Below are 24,781 nucleotides of genomic sequence, written 5' to 3'. Positions count from 1 at the left end.
CGGTTAACATTGTGAGTCATACACACAGTACTTTTTGTAACGGAACAATATATCAAGGGCTTTTGAACATGTGAGAGATGAGTGCCTCTTATCACCATTGCAAAAAATAAATACAGATCAGTGTTATCAAAAGGTTGAACACCAGCAATCTAACACCCAATGTCAGTCAGTCGGAACAACAGTGACAAAGACCAAAAATAACTTTCAAACAACACCGGTTAGAACCAGTTGCTGTAAATCCCTGAGTGATGCCGTGTCCCTGTGACCTCATGGCCATGCACTTCCTGCGGTGGTAGTCTGGAGAGAGCCTGTCTCACCCCCCACATCCACAAACACATCCCTTATTCTCTTATCTAGTCATCTCTGTATGCTCTGTGCGGGTTGTCAGCCGTGTAATAGAAAAGTGTTGCCTGCGGCCATCACTTGTGCTGATGCTATTAGCCAATCCATCAATAAATCAAACAAACTGCTTTTATATTGAGTTTAAACGCTGAATATGTTTGTTGCTTTTCCAGTTTATTATGAGGATTGGCTGCTTCCCTGTGTATTTATTATTATGATTGTGAAATTAATAAATGTGGATTTATTCTACATGCATTTCCTTTATAATGTTAATTTTATCATAGGAAATGACAACTGACCCTTTTTGACATTTCATAAAATAACTAAATATACTCTGCCAAAAAGTACGATGACAAAATCTTGTTTATTTTTGGACTGATTTGGAAATATGAGACACCAAATACAATGAAATGACTATATTGTATTATATATTATTATTTGAATTATTTAGAAATTGTTATAATAACCTCTAATTATATCACATTGTATATGTTCTATTGCTGTACTATAATGTCTATTATGTTATATGTTGGCCAATTTTATTACATTATTGTATCACATTTATATATAAAAATACAGACCAACACTTGCTATCATTAATTTAATTTATTTAATTCTGATGTATGCTGTTATAGTGGATTATATAATATTACATATACTATATTTTGGCTAATAATCACACAACTTTATCACTTCACTTGCAACAGTATTGTGGTATTAGTTGAAGTAAAACAATGTACCTTATGTGCACTGCTCAACTTGTAATGTTTAGATGAATGCATCTTGTATAGTTCCTATTTCTATATATTAGATTATTGTCATACAGCAAACCCAACCTACCTACCTTTTGAGTATGCAAGAATTAGCTGTGTGCCCATGACTTAGAAAACCAGCATTAAAAAAAAACAACTGATCAACAGAGCTTGATAAATGTTTTACACCCACACACTCTCCAAAACACATTCCTAACACTGCCAGAGATATCATCATCCTTCTTGAATGACTCAAATTGTTTGTTGTGATTAAATGATCCACTCTCAAGAATGTGTCCGTCAATTAAGACTGCAACGACTGCAGGCTACAGCCTGACACTTTGAAGGGGGCCAGAGAGGGAGCCATAAACCAGGGACAGTGTGGCCACGGCTTAAACCAACCCTCAGAGCGGAATGAAAGAGGCCATGTGTACGAAGAGGTCATCACTTGGGGAAACAGGGCTGGGTGTTTTGTGCGTGTGTGTGTTGGTGGAGGTGGTGGGAGCGGGGCAAAGAGGTCCTCGGGGATTGTTGGAATTAATGGTGGGGTTAGTCTATTTCCCGTGAGACTCTAAAGGAAAAACTGTTGACTAATGGGAAATTAATGAACAGGTCGGCTTTGTGTCTCTCCAGGGCAGGGGCATGGGAAGGAGGCTTAGTAATGTTTTGGAAGTGTCAGAGTACTCTGCTAACTAGAGATGGGAAAGACACTTCACCTCAATGTGATCCAAGAGTGGGAAAAACACATTAATTCATTTGGTGTATACAAATCTGTTTAAAAATATTTTTGTATTAAGTTTGACATTCTGCAAAATAGGCATATTTGCATTCTTACCGAAAATGCAAATAAGCTTAATAACAATAATAATAATAATAATAATAATAATAATAATAATGCAAGACACTTATATAGCGCTTTTCTAAAAACTCAAAGACGCTTCAAAAGTCAAACTATTAAATAACCAATTACATAATAATTTCAAGGTAACTAAACAAAAAGGTAAATAAAGGTTTCATCCAACTCAGATAAAACCCATAAAGATGCACACGAGTAGTTAACATCACATTATTTAAAAACGAAAACACATAAAACTTTTAAAATATCAATTTGTGGCTTGATAATTTCTCCTGCAGCATTCACACTGCAGAACAACATCCTTTTCCTACTAGACCTCTCATTTCTCCCACTCATCATTCAAGCTAACATGAGCGACATGCCCCAGCACGCACTAAAGATAATTGGTCTTTAATTTGCACTGACTGCTTTTGTTCCTGGTTTGAGGCGCAGCATTAGCTCACAAAGGCAGAATAAGCAGTGCCAAGGAACTCAAATCCTGAGCCCACCCATGGCACTGGGAGAGTCAGGCTGGTAGAGTAGCGGGGTAGGCAGAGAGATTGGAGAAAAAAACGGGTTGCCAGGTTTTTCGGTGAACAAGCTGCGACAGGTTTACCGAGGTCAGGATGTTGGGGGATTAGGGTGTGTCTGGCTCCCCCAGCTCCAACCCTGCAGGTAAGAGCTTGACTAGGCTGCGTGGGTGCTGTCAGCCACGTTCACACATGCATGACCATCACTTGGGACCAGCTCCAAATGTCTCTCTTTCAAGTACCCAGAAGAACGCTAAGAATAAGTTAATCAAACATTCCATTTATGTGTTGAATAAAATGCAGGGAAGGCCAAGCGGGAAGGCACATTAAAGAGCTGGGATGAATCTATTTCAAGAGCCACACCCGTCACCTGCCTGTAGGCCTACCTCTATATGGAATCTTCCATTTTGTATGAGCAGGTCAACCATGAGATGAAGGAGGCGGCATCATGTAATGCGACATAAACAGCAGAGAGAACCGTCTCAGAATCCAGACATCAGTTCGTCAGACCCAAAAGGGTTAAATCATGCCCAACAGTGACCTCATAGCTGTTTTTACTTAGTGAGTACACTGTGGTAACAACAGTTGGCAAAGACATTGCATGCTTGTCTGTCACAAATAATAAAGAGTCTCCCGAGCCTGGGGTTGAGCCACAGTAACCGAATCCATTTACGCAAAAGTTTGTTTGTATGTGATCAGGCCGGTTGCTACATGTCTAGGCTCCATCGACAGTATTTTCCATTAGCGATCTCAGTGTGGCCATCACAGTGCAGATTGCTTTTACATATTTGTGCAAACCACTGGAAGAGAAAATACAGTGTAGAGTGTCTTGGGTACATAAGGGAAGGAACACAAAGGAAGTGCATATTCTTAGACATGAGTCATGAGATAAAGTTATCAACCCTGATAAAAGATCAGTGAAACAGAAAGGTTAAGATGTAATTAATAGTGGGAGACTTGTATTGTTGTTATCAATGAAGGCATCAATTCCTTTTTGGTTCAGTATTAAGTTTGTAAAATGTATAAACAATGACGAATTCTAATTGCAATTCACTATCAAAGCCAGCCAAATGACTTAAAGTCAAAATGTGTTAAATAATTCCTTGAAAAAATGCTGCGACGGAGAAACTTTAATACATTTTTTACTGAAAATATATATATATATAAATCTACTTAACTCAATCAACATTTCAATAGATAGGTTGCCAATTAGTAAAAGGTGTTTTAAATCAATTTTAAAAACTCAAACGTCCTCAACATTATGCCTGCAAACATATGAAAGCAATTAAGGCAACCCCCTCTCCCCATCACACTTCAATGATAAATTGAAATGCTTCTGTTGGCTCCGGCTTCTAGTTGATGATTGACATGTTGCGGTAAAGGCCTCAATTATGTGACAACTTATATTTTTATAGGTCCATTAAACCGAAAATATGTGTCTGAAACCAAAAATGAATGCGCTGATATTCCTTGGAGCACAAAACCCCAACTCAACACAAACTTTCACAGGAACAGAGCTGCAGCTTTTGAGAGGTTGAATTCAAAGAGGGGTGATAAAGCTCATCCAACCCAGCATGTAGGCCCTGGCTCTGTTTTGCACCTATGGAAAAAGCTGCTACACACCTCTGCCTCTTGGGAGACTCCGGACAGATTAATGATCTCCTAAACTGCTTGTCTGCAAACCTTAGTAACAGCTTAAGTGCCATAAATGTTTCAGGAATTCTAGCTGCCGGCAGGGCTGGATGGTAAAATGTTTTAACCTTTTTTACTAAAGGTAGCTTTTTATTTCCTACTCTTTATTTGTTTCCCAGCACATGAACATATCATTATCTGCCTGTTTACAACTCAATCAGATGACATGAGTTTCACAACCAGAACAGATTTGTCTCTTGCTATTGTCATCTGTCTGTAGCCCCCACTTGGAATTTAGCATTCACAGCTAATAGCCACCTAATACACCTTAATACCCTCAGCTTAACTGTTCCAAACTGCCTTGTATTCATACTTGGCACGAGCCAATTCTACAGGATAACATGTCCACAGTGACATAACAGGCTGGTTGAAAGGCCCCGAAGGGGACAAGGCCGCCCACAGTTTGTTCTGGCCTTTTCCTGTCAGGGGCTTTATATGTTTACGAAATGACTTTGACACCCATTTAATGCTAAAGAACTGAAATAAACAAAACCATGAGGCATGGAAGCGGGAGATGAGCATTTTTAGTAAGTTTATTTAGTAACCCTGGAACTCTAACATGTATTTGTCCCACATTTTCGTGAGATATGTTGAAGGAAATAAAAATGACAGCCCTGAGCAAATCTCTGCACCCTTAAGGCTCCTAAAGTGCTCCCTAATTACCGTTTTCTATCCCAAGGTCAATGTGGAATGCATTCCAAAATGGATTACGTTCCAACTCTCGCTCTCTCATTCCCTCCATCTCTCTTTTTCTCTACTCTCTTTATAGCTGTTACAGCCTTCCTTCTTCTGGTCTCCTTCTCTCTGTTTAATGACTTACACATGTCAGCCAAGTGGCCATGGCACAGCCGTGACAAAGTGAAATGCCCCAGCGCTCTGTCCCATGCTGTTCCTCCCAGGGTTAGATCACAGTGTTCTGTTTACAGTACACAACCCCAACCTTCTGCCAACCCACCTGTCCAAACCACACCATCAGGATCCCCATTCATCTGTCGTCCTGCCAGCCCTTTGTAATTACCACCTAACACTTTGGGTTTTCTGATGCACCTTTTTTTTCGCCTTGAGGGGCAAGATATTGTTCATACGACTGACTTCAAATTGAACCACGGAAAAAAGCTATAATTGCCAGTTCGAAAATGTTTCTCCTGTCTTACTGGGTCTGTAATTAAAGCTAATCTTGAAAGAGTTTAGCCTTTAAAATGTTCTGAACAACCTGCATGGTTTATGTTGCCTGACAGAAAGAGGGTGTTAATGCAGGTGTGTGTCTGATTTCCAAAGGAGTGACTGATATTCAGGTGAAGAGGGTTGAAGCTGTTGTGATGTAAGGGCGCTTGTACATGTCATCAACAATGGCTGCCTGAGAAACACAGCCCTAGGGCCACAAATACCACGCAGCAGCTGTAGCTCAAAGAGAAAAAGCCATACTCTTGTTCTGATTGCCTACATCATTTATCTACCGACTGAGAAATTCAAACCGGCCACACATGGTTTCTTTTGGAACTTTTCAGACTACTGGATACAAGTCTTCCACAAGAATGGCCCCATGTGTTTCACATTATAAAAGGTCTCCAGAGCCCACAATAGCAAGGAACCCCAAATTATAGCCATTGCAAAACACAGTTCATTGAGGAAGAGATTTAAAAGATAAAAAAGACCCAAATATTTAAATCCAAGATTCAGGAAGTTCAATTCAAAGACTTAAATAATACTAGTTCACATTGAACAGGGAATCCGTGCTGGGTCAGTTTGAATGAGTCCCTTCTCTGTGCTGCTGGAGGAGCTGGAGCAAAACACAAACACACATCTCTGGTTTTAGTCGGAGCCAAAATAAATAAAGAGGGCAGTAGCCTGTTTTGCACTTTGAATAATTGAGCAAACTCAATGAAATGTGACTGAGCAAAGCGCTGAAGAGAAGAGAAAATTAAATCCACAGTGTCTCAAAGTGCACTTAAATACTGACCAGCCTGGCTTTAAAATGCCTCCCTGCTAAGGATTGACCGTGTAAAAGTTCACACACAGTGCCCTTACCTTTTCAAACGGAAAGCGAGCACTTTGATTCTGGGTTTTTTCTCCTCTGTGTCCCTTTGTCAGTTGAAGCTGCAGAAGTAGTGGGTAAAGTCCTGATCAGAGAGCCCTCAGCCCGTCATACAGGCTTAATGCAGGCTGAAAGGCTCATTTTCCTCTGCTGGAATGTGCTCAGCTGGACCCGGTCCTCTCCTTTTCAGAGGCTGTCGGTGATAAAATGGTAGCCTGAGTTCGGTTCCTAGTCTGCTGCTGTTCTGCTGCTCAGCCCCCCTGCTGCACACTTCCTTCAGTCCGGGCCGCTGCAGCCGCCACAAGTCCTGGCATGGGATAGTCCTCCCACTGTGCCGCTAGGGCTGTCTCCCTTGTTCCCTCCCCCTTCCACACTTCCTCCCCTCTCTACGGCCTCCTACCGATGCCTGTCTCCATTTGTTCTCACCCTCACCCCTCACACGCAGACGGATACTTCCTCCAGTTGGACCCCCAAAAAACCCTTCATATGTGTACAGTCCATTACATCATTAAACATTTTTATCTTCAAGGTCTTCTGTATATTCGTCTTACTCTCTAATGCTGGTCTATTATTATCTCTATTTTGAGATGTTTATATTTTAGAATTGTTTATTTCTACTCTTTTAATTTGTTATTATGTGCAATGCCTTGTTTTGTTTTATGCTCCTGTAACAAAAATGTTTCCCAAATTGGGATTAATAAAGTACATGTTATCTTATTGTATTTTATCACAATGTAAATAAAAGACACTTGGTCCTATAGAGAAAAGTTCACATAATGTAATGTTGTTGAAGTGGGAATGTGTGCATTTTAACTTTAATTTGTTGTGTTAATGTGAATATTTGTATTATATTTTTATTTAATTGTATTCTAAAATGAAGCAACTGTCACAAAATCCAATCTCTGGATAATTAAAGTATTCTGATTCTGATTGATATGGAAAGATGTACTATATTTGAATAAGTGCCGTTCCCCCCTATAGCCTACTAGTGTCTATTACCGCGAAACAAACATGTCAATTCAGTTTTCAAAATCACAATTTCCCTAAAATATCTTTAATGTTAAAAACTCAGTCAATATAATTATCGTGGTTCAGTGGTAGGCTTAATGACAATTTTAGGGGGGTTCATTCCGTATATTTATTGGCAACAATAGTTTTTGCTCTAATGCACTTTCAAAGTAAAATGAATTACGGTAGTAAATAAGGTATTATTTTTGTCTAAATGATGAGAGCTATCTACTACAGTATGTTAAAAATATCCCAATCTCCAGTGGGGTTTGCTGACGCAGTTAAATTATCTTAAGGCCAAAGTAGAGCTTGATCATTTATACTCATTGTTTATAACCCAACAAGGCCTGTGACCTAAGATTTTCATCGTCATAACTACACTGTAGCTATGTACGTATGACTAATAAAAGCCTTGAACCATAGAAACCATGTTTGTTCATGTATATAGTTTTATATTGAGCATGATTAGCATGTTTTAAATATCAGGTTATGCAGTTGTTTCGTCAATCCAACATTACAGTGTTGCTATATTATAATATATAACCAAAGTGGCAAACAGACTGGCATTTAGGATTAATCAGACTCGCATCTGAGCTATTTTAGTATGATAATTAGCGCCACTCATTGGTTAAAATTGATACTGCTGAGCCTCTCCTTAAACAGTGAACGGTTATAAAACTGGGTATTAATGCACAACAAAGACATATTAAGCTAATAAAAGAATTAATGAGTAATGGAATGAATCAACATTGTTATGAACATTTTATTTTCAATTGTGTGAGAATAACATGTTAGTGGCAAGTGATTTTTGCAGTTGATCATTAATCATACAAGTCAGTATTTTAAGCTTAACCAGCATTTGCAATCAAAAAAATGCATTGGTTTGTTTTTTAAAACAAAAAAAAAGAAATCATACACAAGTCTAGCTCCAAAAAAAATAAGAATATAAAATAGCCAACTTAATTTTGAAGCATACTTTCAAATAACACATTGTTCATTTCTGAAGATAAGCCATGTATTAAAATGAGCTATGACAAATATGTTCATTTAACTTGTGTGGTTTAGAATAAGAATATTAATTATATACTCTGCATACATGTAAATATTGGAAAACCAAATCACCAAAATCTGCAAACTATCAAAACATTTAAATGCATTAAAAATAACTAATTTCCCAAAATATCATCATCAAGTAGCAGAAAAGCATTTAGAAAAGCAAACTGTTAAAAGAGTACTCAAACTGCATATGTACTGTTGTTAAAAACAGGTCTAGATTAATTTTTCTATGCTGTGTATTAAGATTTAGAATTGCTCAAGGTGGTACTGCTGGAGCTGAATGTGAAGCTGCTAGAGGAGTAATCCACACTTCCTCTACGAGATCCACTCCTGGAGCCGGCAAGGGAACCAGCCCTGGACCCGGAGCGAGATCCTGGGTTGGAGACATTGTAAGGGCTGCTGATTCCCTTGGAGGATATTGAGTGGGCCTGCAGCATCTTCATACCATTGCTTTCTTCCACCATGCAGTTGTCCATGGCTTGCTTGTAGGCGATCTTTAGTTTTGTCTTCGGGCATGTCAGGTTCTTCTGGTGGTTCCTTGTATCCTGAAGCTTCTGGGCCCCTTGACCATCCAGCCAACCTCTACGAATAGCCTCTTCAATGGTGATGCGACGTCCAGAGCCAGGCTCTATCAGGCCTCCTGTCAGGTACTGAAATTCTAAAAATCTCTGGCCAGCTTCATAGGGCAACCATGTCTCCTTCACTGCCTCTGCTGCTGACATCTTTCTTTTAGTCTTCACATCCTCAAAACCAACATAGGCTTTCTGCGCAGCTTTCAGCTTAACACTCATGCTTTCGTCGATGACACTCTGATGGACAGCATCCTGCAGCGACAGTCTATCACCATTAGCAGGGTTGATAATACCTCCTGTGCATGCCTGGGCCTCCAGTAGCCTCTGTGCTGTAATAGTGTCAACTATACCTCTTCGGAGCCCTTCAGACACAGTTATTTTCTCCAAGGTCTCTGTGTCGAATATAGCCCCCACAGGGCTGTGGTCATCAAACATTTCAGGGGGAGAAACAGTAATAGAAACACTGTTGAAGCGTTTACGAACTGTGGGAGAAGATGGTGTGGCCTGGGTGGGACTGCTGCAGGTGAATATGTCATCAACATTGCTGGCTGAAATGTGCATCCCTGTACTGCTGGTTCTGCTGGTGATGTGGTCAGCAAACTGTGTCAAGGTCAGCGTTCCAGCACGATACTGATTGATATATGTCTGATCAATGATACCGCGTTCCAGGCAATCCTGGATGTCATACTGGGTGCCTGTTTTCCTATCCACTATCACCAAACGCTCAGAGCCATCAGACGCCGTGATAGTTATCTCCTCCCACTCACACTCCTGCTCCGACAAGTCCAGGAAAGTGTCATAGTCAATAAGCTCTCGGTGATAGGCCTCCCTCACTGACATCTCCAGGTTAGTTTCTGGATCAACGATCACAACCCTCCTCTTGCGGAGGATATTGGTACGGCTCTCATGTGACTTCTTGGCCTTCTTTTTGTCATCGATTGGCAGGAGTGTTAGGCCTGTTTTGGGATCTGTCATGCACCTGTCCTTCAGCTGAAGATATGTCAGGTTATCCTTAGTATTAGGGTCAAAAAAGCCTTTTGTGTCATCACCTTCATAAGTTAGGATCTCATTCATTTCCTTATCAAAGTATCCCCTTTTATAGGCAACAGCGATATCAATACGGTGGTTTTCTTTGGGGTCAATAATCCCACCGCTGGCGATTTGGGCTTCAAGAAGACGGATTCCATGACCTTTCTCAATAAGATCTTTGTCAATAGCCTCGAAGAGGGAGATTTTGTTTCCTGTGGATGGATCTTTGTATCCAGTTACTGCCTTCTCTGCAGATAACAGCTTATTCTTAAACTCTTTTCCTATCAGGCCTCTCTTTGCGGCCTCATCTACTGTCAAGAACAGATTGTTGACTGGATCAACAATGAAGCCAGAAGCAGCTTGGGCCTCAAGTAGTTCCAGGGTAGTTCCTCGCATGAGCAGGCCTTCCTTCATAGCCTGATAGAAAGGCATGATTCTGTCATTGGCCTCATCATAGATCCCTGCAATGCAGGAGGAGCCATAGAGATAGGACTTTAGATTCTCTTGAATTTCACTGCTGGTGAGGTCGCCCGCATTAAACCTTGCCCAATCAATTTCACTCAGCAGTCCAGAGGAGTAGAGCTCTAAAATGGTGACATACCCTCTGATACCTGGGACTTTATCGGGCTGTTCTGGACCACTGAGCAGAAGCAAGCCAGAGACAGGTTCCACCTTGGCCTTCTTCCGAAGGTCATTATAGCTGATCTTCTTTGCTGTTATAGGATCCAGGTAGCAGGTGGGTTTTTTGTTCAAAGCCCTGTAGAGCTCTTCATCAATAAGATTGCGATCCAAGGCCAGATCTTTGGGAAGGAACACACTCAGAACTGGGTCCAAAATGCCTCCAACAGAATCCTGAGCCTGGAGCAAACGGATGGCTGTGACTTTGTCTACACGGCCCTGTTTGCAAGCCTGACCCACAGATAACAATTTGCCAGTGTATGGATCTTTAAAACCTGTGCTGGCTGCTTCAGCTGTCAGCAAGGTGTCTCTGTCTGCTGTGTCTACAACCCCTCTTGAGCAGGCAGTATCCACAGGCATCTTCTCATTCAATGCTGGGTCCACTATGTAGCCTGTTGCAGCTTGAGCTTCAAGGAGCATGAGGGCGCTCTCTGCAGTGATGAGATCCTTGTTTTTCGCTTCAGTGAACGGCATTTTCCCTTGAGAACCTGCCTTCATGCCAGCAATAATGCCAGTGCCTTTAAGACTCAGCTGGATGTCCATGGCTACCTCATCCACTGTCTTCTTTCCCTTTAGGAGCTGGTCCAGTGTGGTTTTAGTGATTATACCACAGTCACAAAGCTGGTGGGCTGTGACTTTGCGGCGTACCCCATCAAATATCAGCTTGGATGGATCGATTGTTGGGACATTTTCATTTGTCTGGGTCTGCCTGTTCAGAGTGCTGGGTCTCTGCTGCAGCCTCTGTATCTCTTTCTCCAGCGCCGCTCTCTTGAGAGCCAGGTCTGCTGCCTCCTTTTCAGAGATCGTCAGACGGCTCTTGTACCTCTCCTCAATACTCATCAGCTCCCTCGTGAGCCTATCTATCTCATTCTTCGAGGAGATCCGGTCTCGATCAGCCTTGTCCCTGTCTGATTCAAACTGCCTAATGTGGCTTTCTCTCAACTCATACTTGCTCTTCATTTGGTTGAAATCCTTGAGGATACCATTATTTTCATCCTGAAGTCGCTTTTTGTTGCGGATCTCAGTATCTAGCGTGATCTTGATGCGGGTTAGCTCTTCTTCTGTGCGCTGATTACGATTCTTGTCCTGGTCCAGCAGTTTAAGCCTAGACAGCAAACTGTCCCTCTCCAGCAGCAACTCACTGTATTGGCTTTGGGAAGTATGCGCCATCATGGATGTCTGCGAAGAGATAAGAAAACACGGTATTATTTCTGTAAAGAAAAGCCAAGAAATGATGCATGGCAAAACGCAGCAGATGTAAAGAGCCACAACTCATTACATGTGCTCTTCCTTGGCAGCATGTTGTAAGTGCTTATCTATTTGATTTGTGATGCACCTGGCCAATTGTATCCCGACCAAATCAGTATGGATTAAACTAATTGCTAATCTAAATAAATGTGTTCAATATATCATCAATAAATTATTATTATTATTATTATTATATATACATCAATTAGTATGCAGTAGTGATTATTATTTTTCGTACAACTGAGGTTGAACGGCAGAATGCACAATGAGAATGGGTGAACAACATGCATGTCCAAGAAAAAGCATTAGTAAGTGAGTGAATTAAAATAAAAAATAAAAATCATGTGCCCCTAATATAACAGGGCCACTTCGAAATACTCATATTCAAAGCACCTAAAGCATTCATGCAAAAGCAGGACACAAACAGTTGAATTATGTAGGGGTTGATCCATCAATGCTGTCGAAAATACCTCAAGTGATTGCTTTTGGACTTTGTCTATTTCCATTTTAAGTTTTTCCCTCTCCCTGGTCAGGTCATTGATGAGGCCCTGGAGCTCCGTGGTCCTCATGGAGCTACTCTGAAGCTGGACATGCAAGGCTGAGATCTGAGAGGAAGTTTCTCCATCAATATCGTCTTTGTTAAGCTTCAGCTCGTCCCTCTCCTGTTTCACTTTCCTCAGCTCCTCGTCCAACCTCAGCCTTTCCTTCGTCAGGCTCTGCGTCAGAGTCTTTAGCTTTTCAATCTCTGTAGTGAAGTTGTTAAGCTGGAGGCTCTTCTCCTCAATGGTCTTATACAGGTTCTCATTACGTTGGTTGAGCTCACCAATACGAGCCATTTCCTGTTGGAGTTTCTGTTTAAGTGACCTCAGCTCAGATGTGACAGCCGTCAGTTCCTGCTTGGTGACTTTATGCTCTCTCAGACTCTTGTCCAGAGCCTCCTGGAGGGCGCTGAGGTCCTGCTCATACTTTCTTCCACTGGTGGAAGTCTCTATCTGGATAGATTTCAGTGTGCTTATCGTGGTAGTGTGTTCTTTGCAAGTATGTGTCATCCTCTCCAACTCTGCCTCCATTCTCTTTCTACGTGTGAACTCCTCCTGGGTTGCTTTCTTTTGCTTCTCCGCCTCCGCTTCCATTCCATCCAAAGAGCACTGAAGTTCCCGAATACGGCTCTGCAGCCTGGCGGAACTCTGCTCAACCTTGGCTTTCTCGCTGGACTGCTTCTCCAGCTCTACCCGGGTGATGCGGATCTCCTGCTCAGACACTTTAAGTATTTTAATGGACTCCAGGTAGGAGGCGTTCTTTGCCTTCAAATCTGCCTCAGCCTGTTTCAGGTGATTGATTTCCAAATCCAAGTTCCTCCTCTTCTTCACCTCCTCCTCCAGCTTAAATGTTAGAAGGCTGATCTGCCTGGACTTTTCCTGAGTGTTTTCAGTGGCCTCCTTTAGTTTGAGGTCATTGTCCCCTCCCTGTTGCATCAGTGTTCTCAGCTGAATCTCCAACTCACTGCGCACTCTTGTTTCTTGTACCAGCGAGGCCCTCTGCTGGTTGACCTCCTGCTCTGCTCTGCTCTTCTGTTCTTCCACCTGATCAATGGAGTTCCTGAGCCTCCTCAGCTCCGCCTCTAGATCTCTCTTTTCAGCAGCGACTCGGTCAACTTGCAGCCTCAGATCTGCTGTGTCTTCTTCTTTCTGCTGCTCGGTTTTCAGGATCGTGGTCTTGGTAACATGGATCTGTGTCTCGTATGTCTGCTTGAGTTCACTAAGCTCCTGTGTGTACTTTGTTCTTACCTTTGAGATATCGGATTCAGCGTTTCGCCGACGCAGCACTTCCTCATCTAACAGTATCTTCATCCTCTCCACTTCACGTTCTTTGTCCTTCACCGACTTTTCTAAATCAATCTTGCTCCAGTTGAGCTCTTCTAGCTCTTTCTGTCTGCGGCGAACGGCCCCCTCATACTCTTCTTGCTGGCTGGTGTAGCGCTCCTCTGCCAGTCTTCTCTTCCTCTTTTCTTCATCCAGCTCGTATTTAATTCGGATCAGTTGTTCATTAAGATCTTGAAGCTTGCTGTGTGTGCTCTCTAGGCTATCCTTGGTGGCATTAACATGCATCGTGTGGGTCACCTTAATCTCTTCCATAGAAATTAGCCTCTCCTGTGATTGAGAGAGCTCCAGCTTTAAGCGGGCCATAGCCTCCTCCAGAGACTTATTTTTCTGATTACGGCCCTGGATTTCGTCCTTCAGACGCCTCAGTTCCTCCTCTAACATATCTATCTTTGTGTTCCTGATCTGTAGAGAGAGCATTGAAAAAACAGGAAGAGCGTCAGTGACTTCTTTTATATTTTTAAAACCAACTTATTTGTTCATATATATTAATTTGATCGTACTATTTATTTGACTAAAATAAGAATATTGACTTGACTCAATGTCTTTAATGGCATCTTACAAATCGGAAACCTACCTTCAGCTCCTCCATGTTCTTCAGGAGCTCCCCCAGGAACTTGTAGTAGTCACTTGAGCGGGTCAGGAGCTCGATGTAGTTGGACTGGAGGCCAGATGCCTGTTGGGAGTCAAAATAAGAGGATTAAAAAAAAGTTCATTTGTTAAATAAATACCAGTGATATCATTAAATTATATATACAATCATGGGATTAACCTTTAAAAAGGTTGTATTGCATAAGCTTAAAATACAAAGGCGATAATCATTGTTTAATTGATATTTGACAAACAGAAGAAGAACACAATATCTAACTGAAAATTGGTTTCATATGACGTAATGGAGGGACTCAAACCTCTCGTCTGACCACAGAAGCGGGGGACTGCAGCATTGTCCTCTTGATAGGAATGTTAAGCAGTGTTTCCAGGCCTGAACTGTAGGAAGCCAGCTGCAGCTCATAGTCCTGAAAACCCATAACACAACATGGACTTCATTATTTTTGCACCACAATCTCTTTCATGTATTTATAAATAATATTAAATAAACAAATGGGGGAGATCTATTGACCACCTACCTTTATGGAGGACGCACAAGTGTCTGCGTTTTTCTGCATAAACTCTACTTTCTCCTTCTTTCCTTTTATTTCAGTGTGAAGAGCCTGTGCAGTGAGCAAAAGGTGGCATTACATTGACTGATTTAATTGAACACAACACTGTCCAGACTGTGACTCTTCTAAGAGAGCCATTACTTTATCAGCCAATAATATATATAATTAATTATATTATTATAAGTGGTTCCTAAATTAATAAATATATTTGGTTAATATAGTAAGTTAACTTTTATGTGTTTTCAAACTTTTATTTTGCTGTTGTACAATGTAAATAATCCACACCTACACATATGCTCAAGCTATCTCAATTCAAATGGATAGGGTGGATATTTCCAATACCAAATCAAATCAGTTCAAATGTCACTATTGATTACAATGTATTGGTATAAAGAAGACATGTAAAGACGTGCCTTCTGTTGGTTAAGGTGGTCCATTAGAGTCTGGACGTCGTTGAGCTTAACCGTCTGAAGGGTGTCCTGTCGCTTCCTGGCATTGTTGATCCACTGCTCCAGGAGATTGCTGCTCTGCTGATAATGTTGCAGCTGTTTCTCATGCTTCTCCAAATCCCACACTCTGAGGAGGAAAGAGTAGGAGGCAGGGGAAGGGACGAAGGGATATTTTTAGTGCCGTTACTAGCAATGACGGAGGGAGGATGTGGAGAAATATTCACAGGTATTAAAGAAATGTGTGTAAATGCATAGACTATGTACCTGCTGTCAATCTGGGTTTGGATGCGGCGCCAGCGGTCGGACATCTGGCCCACCTGGTCTGAGTACCTGGCCAAGTCTACGTCACACTTGTGGTAGGGCTCAGTGATTTGACCATTCCAGTGCACTGCTTTACTCAGGCCAGATTCCATTACCGTCAGAAGGTTTCTTTTTTGATCCAGATCGCTTTTCATTTGCTTGAATAGAAAATCACAAAGTGGATTTTAAATTTCCACAATAATGATAATAATAATAATAATAATAATAATTATTATTATTATTATTATAAAGTCTTTTTTACATCAAGAGGTGTTTAATTTGACAATATAGACATGATTTGATCAGAGAATCTTATATTTTGTTAGTTTTAGAAAATGTATTAAGTTTAAGTTAACTAAAGTAAAAAATGGCAATATTGTAATATTAAAATAATGCAATAAAAGTCAAATGTCTGCATTTAAAATGTCCTTTTAAGTAAAACATACACAAGTATCATTGGCAAAAGGCCTCAAAAGTACTCATAATGCAGAACAATTGACCAGAATAATAAGTTCCATCTGACTTGTAGCGGAGAACAGAAGTATAAAGCGACATTACATTTGAATACTCAAGTGAAGTATAAGTAACTCAAGTCTGTATTGAAGTACAATACTTATTTAAGTACTTCATTATTAAAATACATATCTATCAAAAGTGTATCAAACCTTCAGTTTGCTCCGATAGTTTTCCACCTCTTCGAGGTCCAGAGAGGAGGTCTCCTTCTCTGTCAGCCGGGCCTCGTAGACTTTAATGATGTCTTCAGCCTGAAGGAGGCTTTGGAGAAAAACCTGAACAGCTGACATCCTGTCAAAGACACAAAGCCTTCATGTTAAATGCACTGGTTCTTGCAGATCACTTTCAAAGCCTTTAATGAGAGAACAAATTGAGTTTTATCAATAATGTATTAACATAAAAAAAAAGAAAAGTGATGAGAAAAAAGTGTACCTTTCAAAGTAGGCAGGGTAGAGAGCCTGCAGGCCACCCAGTTTTTGGTTGATGATTTTCAGTTCAGAGTGGAGGAACTTGGCTTGCTCAGATTCTCGAGGTATCCCCTCCAGTTGTTTAAGAATCTTTTCTCTGAGTCGCATGTACTCATCATGAATGGAGTCCAATTCTTGGTGCACAATCTGGATTTGAATATTGTATGATAATTAACATTTAGCATAATCAGTTGTTTTATAATGGATCGTGTCTTGCCTATATTTTGCAAGTGTTTTTAAGCAAAGAGCATCTCACTTATAATTAGACAGAACTGTAAGAAAAGATACTCACCTCTAGCTTCTCGATGTGCACTGAGCTCTCGTGCACGCTGTTCTCCCCCAGGCTAACGTGAAGATGGCTGGTGAGCCCCGACTCAGCCAGCTCCAGCCTGCGATGAATATCTTGCAGATTTCTGAGCAGGACGACGCTGAGGGAAGAACTGGTTGTGGCAGGCAGGGGTGTGACCGGGGGTATGACCGTGGGTATGGCCGGGGATGCGGTCGTGGGGACAGTTGTGTCGGTAATCGTGGTAGTAGTCCCTTTATTGGTTGCAGGAAAATGTGAAGAATGTCAATGTATAGTGGAAAGAAACAGCAGTACTTTTGCACATTTAGTGGCCTGACAATGTAAGAGGAAGATAAGGATATTTGACACTTACTGTAACCAACCATTGTATCATAGTGGGCCTGGGTTTTATCAAAGTTGTCCTGGATATTGTTCTTTTCCTCTTCCCCAAACATCTCAGAACCTTGGCTGGTACGCAAGAACTCTTGGTAATGAGTCTCCAGTCTTTTGAAGATACTGCGGTACTCATCGGGTCGCATCTTAGACAGCTGCAAGACAATGGACAGGGGTCAGGTTAAGGAAAAGACACAGGAAGTGAGCAGACTTCTGCAAACCGTGTTTCAGATAACATGGAAACCTGGTTTTATCTAGCTTTGCTTGGTATAAAAACAGTTAAGCTATTATAAAACAGTGAAACTGGGAATTAGTTTAATAAAGAAGTTAATTTACGTATTTTATAGCATTGGAAAGTTCAATCTAGTCAGAAGTCATTCTCAAACTTGTGATGTCATCAAGTATAATTCTAGAGCTGCTTACAGAACATTTGTTTTCCTTTTTATACTAAAATTAGCTTTTATATATATATATAGAAGATCCAGACTTTATACTTGATTACATTACATGTTACTTGTTAGACGCTTTTATCGAAAGCAATTTGGGGTGAAGTGTCTTGCCCAGGGACACAATGACATGCTGACTGCAGTGGGGTTTGAACCTGTGTCCCCCTGATCCCAACACCAAGGCTCTATCCACTGCGCCATACGCCTCCCTACATTTTAGTTTGAGCCCTTTCTCTGGTTTTTAGATTTGAGAGAGAGATGTTAGTGTAGTTGCCCTTTAAGTGTATTGCCTTCGTTGTGATATCTCACCATGCTGGTAGTGAGGGAGTTGATGTAAGTCATGTCTTTGAGGCAGTATTGCCATGCGATGAGACTCTTGATGTTGATGTAGAGCTGATTCCAGAGGCTCATGATGGCTTCATAATACTGCTCATACCTAGAAAAACCACAAGCCATTCAAATCAGACACTATATCATAAACATTATGATATATTGTCAGTCATTTTAACAGATTGCTAACTCGTTTCTTTGTGAAGGATATTTGTAATGCCTATTAAAACCTTTAAGAACATATTGAACAACAACATATGCATAGTCATCCCAAAAGGGAAGCTTTTTCCATTTTATTTAATTTGTTTCAAATATAGTTATTAAAGGGAAAAAAAACTACATTTGAACCCACATCTAACCAGGGCTTTTTCAGACCTACATTGGCGTACATTTACTGGATGGTTCTTACTTGCTGGCAAGGCCGATGCTGAGAGGGTTTGGTGGGGGGATCAGCAGACACACAGAGGGAATCAACATGTCCAGACCTCCAGGTCCAGTCACAAGCCACTTGCTGCGCTGCGAGTTATCCTTCAGGATGCCCTCATTCCCTTTCAAAATCCCGATCTGAAGCACAAAACAGAAAATCCCAACTGAGAAAATGCTGATTTATTCCTGTAATGCTCCACTTATTACTCTGGGTCTCAGTGTGTATTGGTGTGTGAGAGAGAGAAAGAATATCCCACCTGGTCTTGTTTAAAGTCACATATGGCCTCGACCATGACGGGGCTGCTGCTCTTCTCCTCTGGGTTGCGAGGTTTCAGCCTGACAATGCTCTTAGATTTGTTAACCAGACTGTGGACCTGTCTCTTATTGTCGATGACTCGCTCCTTCTCTTTCTGTAAACATGCAAACATCACATCTGTGTTATTAACTGAGCCACTGTACACGGCAACTGTAAACCTAAGTTCAAAAAGTGAAATCAGACAACAAACTGCAGACACAATGCACAGGAATTCCATTAAGTCCTTTAAGAAACTGGCATAACCAGTTCAAAAGACATGCAAATGGTTTTAAACCCAAATTATTTGACAGAACAAATAGTTGAGCATGCTTTGTGCTTCACACCAGCAGGAAAATGGTAATCTAGATGTTTAAATGTATAGTGATACCTCCAGGTTTCTCAGGAGCTCAGTGAGGGTATCCAGTGAGGTGGTCTTGTCGCAGGTAAACTTGCTTCGGATAGTCTCGTGTTTGTTCTGCAGCTTTGCAGCGGTCTCATTGGCCTCCTTGAAAAACTGAAGAGGGCAGCAAAAAGCTTGAATTAGTAATCACACTAACAAACCAGCGGGGCATTCTTTCATACCAGCTGGAACAAGGTTGAGCACTTACTTGGCTGTAGGCAGCATTCTCCTTCAAGTGAACATGGATACACTTGGTGATCTGGAGAAGCCAGCTCCACTGGGTCTGTAAGGTGTCCATGTAGGCCTGTTGGCACACACAGTTGTCAGTACATAGCACATTTTCTCTTTATAATGATGAAATACCCAGAGTAAAATAAAACACCTTACTTCAATTTTATCTGAGGCAGGGTGGTTGTTGTTCAGGAGTCCATCCGCTTTCAGCTTCAGCTTGTTTAGGTCCTTCTCTTTCTCCTCCAGATCTCTCATCAGCCCCTGTCAGGAGAACAGGAAGTAAGGGACCAAGACGTACAGAACATACTTAACTAAGATTGTAATGATAGAAACACCAAACCAGGAGAAAAGAGGGGTTCAGGTAGAAATTCTTACCGAGTAGCTCTCTTGCTTTGTTGGGATATACTGGTCGATGTTCTTGTCTCCCCAGTCAAACATAAGCTCCTCCTCCTCTCTCTCATTCACCCACATGATGGCTCTGGAGATTTCATCGATGATGCCCTGAAGCTCTCGCAGCTGATCCACACGGTTGTGGGACATTTTCTGAGACAGACAGGAATATGTATTTTTTTTTAAAAGGATTTTGACAAACTATAAAAAAACATCTTTGTAAAATAGTTTGGTTTTACCTGCAGGCTTTCCCATTCTTGTTCCATGATTGCCAGGTTGTACTTGTCCCCTCTCGAGTTCTGAAGAAAGATATTGTGTTTGTTTCTCAGTCTTGAATAAGATTACAAAAGTGTTGTACACATGATACACAGTCAAAAATCGTACTTAACAAATAAGATATCTAAAGAATCCGGTCCAAACAACCACTTACCAGATCATCTCTGGCACGGTCTACTTCCTGGCTCCTCTGTAAAGAGCTGTGGGTCCTGCTGTGGCTTGTGATTTGTTTTTCTATGGTTTCGGCGTCATCTCCAAATGGAGCGGTCTCAATCATGCGCTAAAAGAACCAGAATCACAGTTTATTACTTTATAATGCAATAAGTGCTGCACACAATTACAATATCAAAATCTACTTCAATTGACATGGCATTTAGTTGGAACATTACTGTTCAATGGTTTATGAAATACCAGTACTGCATACATACAAGTTTGAATAAATAATGAATGAATTACCAACAATGAATAATCGATCCACTGATGCTTTCTGGACTCCCTTCCGATAGATTTTAACCTCTAAAAATGTGTCACCAATGGATTGTATCCTTTTTTAAATGATACAGTGTTTGTGCAATAGACAATAAAAAAAACTGCTGCAAAATGTCAATCACTGCAAAGGTGTGGGTGTGGTTCATGTGTATGTAAGGGTTTTTGAAAAATGCACAGAGGACTTATCTTTATCCGCTTTAGCGTAAAAAGGCAATGCTTTTTATCGACTAATTGTTTTAGCAATACAAAGAAATAACACAGTGAGCTCTCTTTATACTTTAAGGCAACCTAATTGTTAGTCTGAACACTATTCGCCCTGACTTTTATTCCCTGACGTATTTCACCTCTTTGTCCTCCAGGTGTCAGCATTTAATCATTGCATTGGTTGTCAAGCAGGAAACTATCCCAACTATTCCCCCCTTGTTAGCAACCTTTCAGCTTTGATAAGAGCTCAGCCAGAAAAAACCAACCTCAGCCAGTCCCTGCTTTTCACTTACATTTTTGTTCACTCTCAAAGCTTTGTTCTCTAACCACTCCCTTTTCCTTCATGACTGCTTGGCTGAAGCTACACACACTTTCTCTGTTAAGAGACTGACAGCAGGCCAGCTAATGTCTATAGTAGAAAGGTCAACAAAAGTGGACTGTATCTAGGTACACCAAGGCAAATTCCTCATATGTGTTAACCTACTTAGCAGTAAACCCGTTTCTGATTCTGATGACTGGAAGTACATAAAGAGAGAGGGGGGGGGGGGGGGGGGTGTAGGCAGTAGGTCTAGTTTAAACAAAAGGAGTTTAAAGTATTAACTGAGACAGAAAAATATGCGAAGAAGTATTTCTAAATCTCATGACCGGAAAGGGGGGGGGGGGGGGGCTGAATGATGAAACAGGGTGAGGCTTGAAGTGGTGACAAAACAACAGGGTGTGTTTTCTGGGTGGGTTGAGGATTGGGGAGGTAGGGAGTAGACAGGCGTTTTCCTATGAGCATGTCAAAGTTGTGCTGACCTGCCCTATCCCTATCTCGTTGGGAAGTGTCACATTTCACACTGCTTTACTTCTACTTTTCTTTTGGCTCCCGCAGCTCCTTTGTCACTATATATCACCGCTCTCTGTTTCTGCCTTCCTCTCTGGCGTCTCTTTCTGAAATGGCAGAACTCTTTGTTTCAATGCTCCTTTACCCAACCCCCCCCCCCTCCCCGGGCCTCTTTCACTCATGGATCAGGTTTTGGCTGCATGTCCAGATGGTTTCAGTTACAGGAGGTCAGAATAAGTGATAGTGTAAGTGCATCCCCCTCCTTTCTGTCATCCTCACTTCACATCAAAAATGGTGCTACCTATTCAGGCATGAACACACATGCAGGTGCTACTTTTCATTCTGCCAAACAGGTTGTAATACTATTGGACAAAGTGTTTTGTGCGTAGGGTGCCATCAAGTTCACTCTTACTAGCGACTATTCTGTATCATTTATATATATATATATATAGTGATGTGTTTTGATGAGGATTTCAATCGTATTACCCACATTTGTTTTGATTGGGATCTTAGATGTCTCTAATGAATGTAGTGCTCACCTTTTGCTGAGAAATCCAGGCGATGGCGTCATTAAAGATCCGCCCCCCTTCCTGGGAACCCACGCTGCTTTTTCTCCGTCTGATTGTCGTCACACTACTGCCTAGTTGCTGTTGCAAAGCACCATGCATGTGCTGGAACTGTTCTACGCTGTAGTTGTAGAAAAAAAAGGAATATTTGTGAATCTTCCAGAGGGCACACTGAGCCATGAACATCAAAGACATCTGCAGCAAACTATCACGCTGCATCTTATCTTACTTTCCGAAGATGTCATTAGGTATACGCATTTGTTGCAGGTCCCTGCCACAGACCATCATCTGCTCCATGGTTTCTGCAGCCATCATCAACAGCTTGTCCGCCTCTGCAGCTTGACCCCCCTATAGAATCACACAGCACAGACACTAAACTCTTTACTCCTGCCAAATTATACGTCACTTGAATCGTTGTGGATGATATTATCTGTTTTTAAAATCATATCTGATGATAAAGCATTGGCATGTTGCTGCATGAAGAGAACAACTTATAACAATTAGTGAAACCACACACTTGAGTTGAGTTCAGTGTAATCTGTATGCTTCACTTACACCCTGGAGAATCCTATCGGCCCTCTGCAGGAAGCCCTGGCACTGGTTTGTCAGGTACATAGCTTTGTGCTGAATTGTCTGTGCACTACACATGATGGGAAAAAAACAAAACAACACATTTTCAGAGTTTGTAATATAACTTAAACAAAATATCAATGTAAAAAGCATATTTTAAAAATAAGTTTTAGACACAGTTACTATACTATATACTTACTATAAATATGTTAGAGGTTTTAATGAAAAAACTGCGTGACAACAGGACATTTCTGGTGAGGAATAATCCTTTTCAAAATCATAAACTTAATCCTTAAACAATTTTTGTACAAGGAAAAGGTCATCAAAAGTTCGCCAATACAAAAAATGAACAAACTCTTGATTTTCTCTCTTTAAAAGAGATTGCAACTTCCCCATTCATGTTTTACTTTAACCTTTGCTCACCATAAGTTAAGCATTAAGAATATTTTTTTATATAAGGAAATATTTTGTACAGCAAGGAAATAGTTTGAAAAGCTCTATCACAGAAATCATCACAAACATTAGCAGTCATAATGAATGACTGAGCTGGAAGACATTCAAGGGGCATATGCACGTAGGCTATTTCCTATATGGAATATTTGGCAATCAATCAAGATTGATACAACAATGATTACTTTGAAACGAAAAAACAAACTAGGGAAATTACGTTCTTAGCAATGTAGGTCAACACGGATCCTGTTTAGATTTTGGACCAATAAAATACTTGGCTCGTTTGATTACATTTCTTAATCTTAATGGTGCCAATAAAAACAACATTATCGATTAAACATTCCCAAATGGGGTTTATGGCCTTAGCTACATGGACGCCGATGACAAAACATGTATTAATAATGAATGTGCAGTTTATGGTTCAGCGATTTGGAAACTGTGAAAAAACATATTTAAATACATGTAAAGGCTTATTAAAGCAAAACATCAGGCAACAGGTGATTTCCTACCTCACTCCCCCACCTGCCGCCCCCATGCTAACGGCCATCTTCTGTCCCCCGGCCCCGTGCAAGGAGGTCTTGGAGTAGGCGTAGGTGTATCCGCCGTCCCCCGGTGGGTATTCTCCTTGGAAGCCGTTTCCCCCGGCTAACATGTCGTTTCTGAAACTTGCCAAATCCTGTCTCGAATTACTCCTCGGGCCCAAGGTGGGCAATTTCGTATTAGAGCCGTACATACTCATGTTTGTGAAGTTAGTTTGAACAAAGTCTTAAAATGTCGGTGTGCTGTGTCGTACACACAGAGGACATACCGCGCTCCCCTCCTGTCTCCTGTTGCGCAGATAATGCTCTGCTCTGTGTGAATAGACGGAAGCTGGCCGCTTTTGGACAGAAACCACACCTTGCTATGTTTACGAAACACTCCTGGCACCCTCTGGTCTGTGTGGGAAGATTATTGCTCGGGCTTACTTTTCGTTCTTCTAAAAAGTTGTTAAGCATGTCGTAATCACAACTTTTGATTTCAACATGCATACATGAAACAAAATGTGTTCAACTTTGAGTAAGCTAATAGACTTTCCTGGGAAAAGTGAATAAAAGCCTATGAGATGGGCTACTTAGCCACTGTTCTTCAAACTAGAACTCTATGTTGTTTTGGCAATTGTAAAGGATAACATATCCTATAACTTTCTGCTTTATGTCTAAATTATGAATTTGAGACAGGCTTTGTCATTGTATTGGATTAGGTATTGGTTAGGTGTAGGCTACTTCATACTGTTGTTTACATTTTTATTTCTATTTACTTTTAAGTCTAATTAGATAAAACATGTTTTCCCAGTTGTAGCTTGTTTGTAATTGTTTTTTCTTGACTGCATCAAAAGAAAATTCTGCCTTTCCTGTTGATGATTGAACGTAATGTTTTTTTAATTTTTACTGCAATGTCTAATGTGTCAATGAATAACAGCTGGAAATTAGCCTCCACTGTGATATATCCATCTCTACATTTTTCATGTAATAAATACAAAAATAAAAATAACTTATTCTTAAAGACTGCCTCTCTTTTTATAGATGTTTACTTATCACCCCATCATCCCCTATGAAGACTTATTCTAAATTCGTGATGTGATTTATGTTTGGATTTAAGATTTAAACTATGGTTTCTT

At 40.9% G+C, this 24,781-nt stretch overlaps 2 protein-coding genes across 4 annotated transcripts in view; both read right to left on the bottom strand.

The window, feature by feature from the left end:
• Positions 1-6,485, bottom strand: part of tns3 (tensin 3) — a 32,999-nt gene extending 26,514 nt beyond the window's left edge. For both annotated transcript variants that reach the window (XM_079649567.1, XM_079649568.1), the window contains exon 1: positions 6,180-6,485. The gene's annotated coding sequence lies outside the window, so the exon portion shown is untranslated. The remainder of the gene's footprint in view (positions 1-6,179) is intronic.
• A 1,458-nt stretch (positions 6,486-7,943) lies between these two features.
• On the bottom strand, positions 7,944-24,005 carry dspa (desmoplakin a). Of its 2 annotated transcripts, none has more exons than XM_079649565.1 (24): positions 23,634-24,005; positions 22,660-22,744; positions 22,334-22,452; positions 22,078-22,225; positions 20,174-20,299; positions 19,983-20,042; positions 19,729-19,896; positions 19,510-19,614; positions 19,331-19,426; positions 19,111-19,236; positions 18,685-18,837; positions 18,411-18,565; positions 17,981-18,107; positions 17,206-17,380; positions 16,839-17,086; positions 16,512-16,693; positions 16,232-16,370; positions 15,531-15,724; positions 15,231-15,393; positions 14,785-14,868; positions 14,566-14,673; positions 14,235-14,333; positions 12,248-14,062; positions 7,944-11,708 (listed from the first exon to the last, which is right to left on the bottom strand). In XM_079649565.1, the coding sequence occupies exons 1-24, from the start codon at positions 23,861-23,863 to the stop codon at positions 8,490-8,492; spliced, it is 8,124 nt and encodes a 2,707-aa protein (XP_079505691.1). In that variant the 5' UTR covers positions 23,864-24,005; the 3' UTR covers positions 7,944-8,489. The 2 variants fall into 2 exon arrangements, with proteins under 2 accessions (XP_079505691.1, XP_079505692.1); XM_079649566.1 differs by having other exon boundaries at positions 13,565-14,062; positions 23,634-24,002.
• Positions 24,006-24,781: the final 776 nt, after the last annotated feature.

Source organism: Notothenia rossii (assembly GCF_949606895.1).
Source record: "Notothenia rossii genome assembly, chromosome: 9".
NCBI classification, from domain to species: Eukaryota; Metazoa; Chordata; class Actinopteri; order Perciformes; family Nototheniidae; genus Notothenia; species Notothenia rossii.
This window is presented reverse-complemented; position numbering and strand designations above follow the sequence as displayed.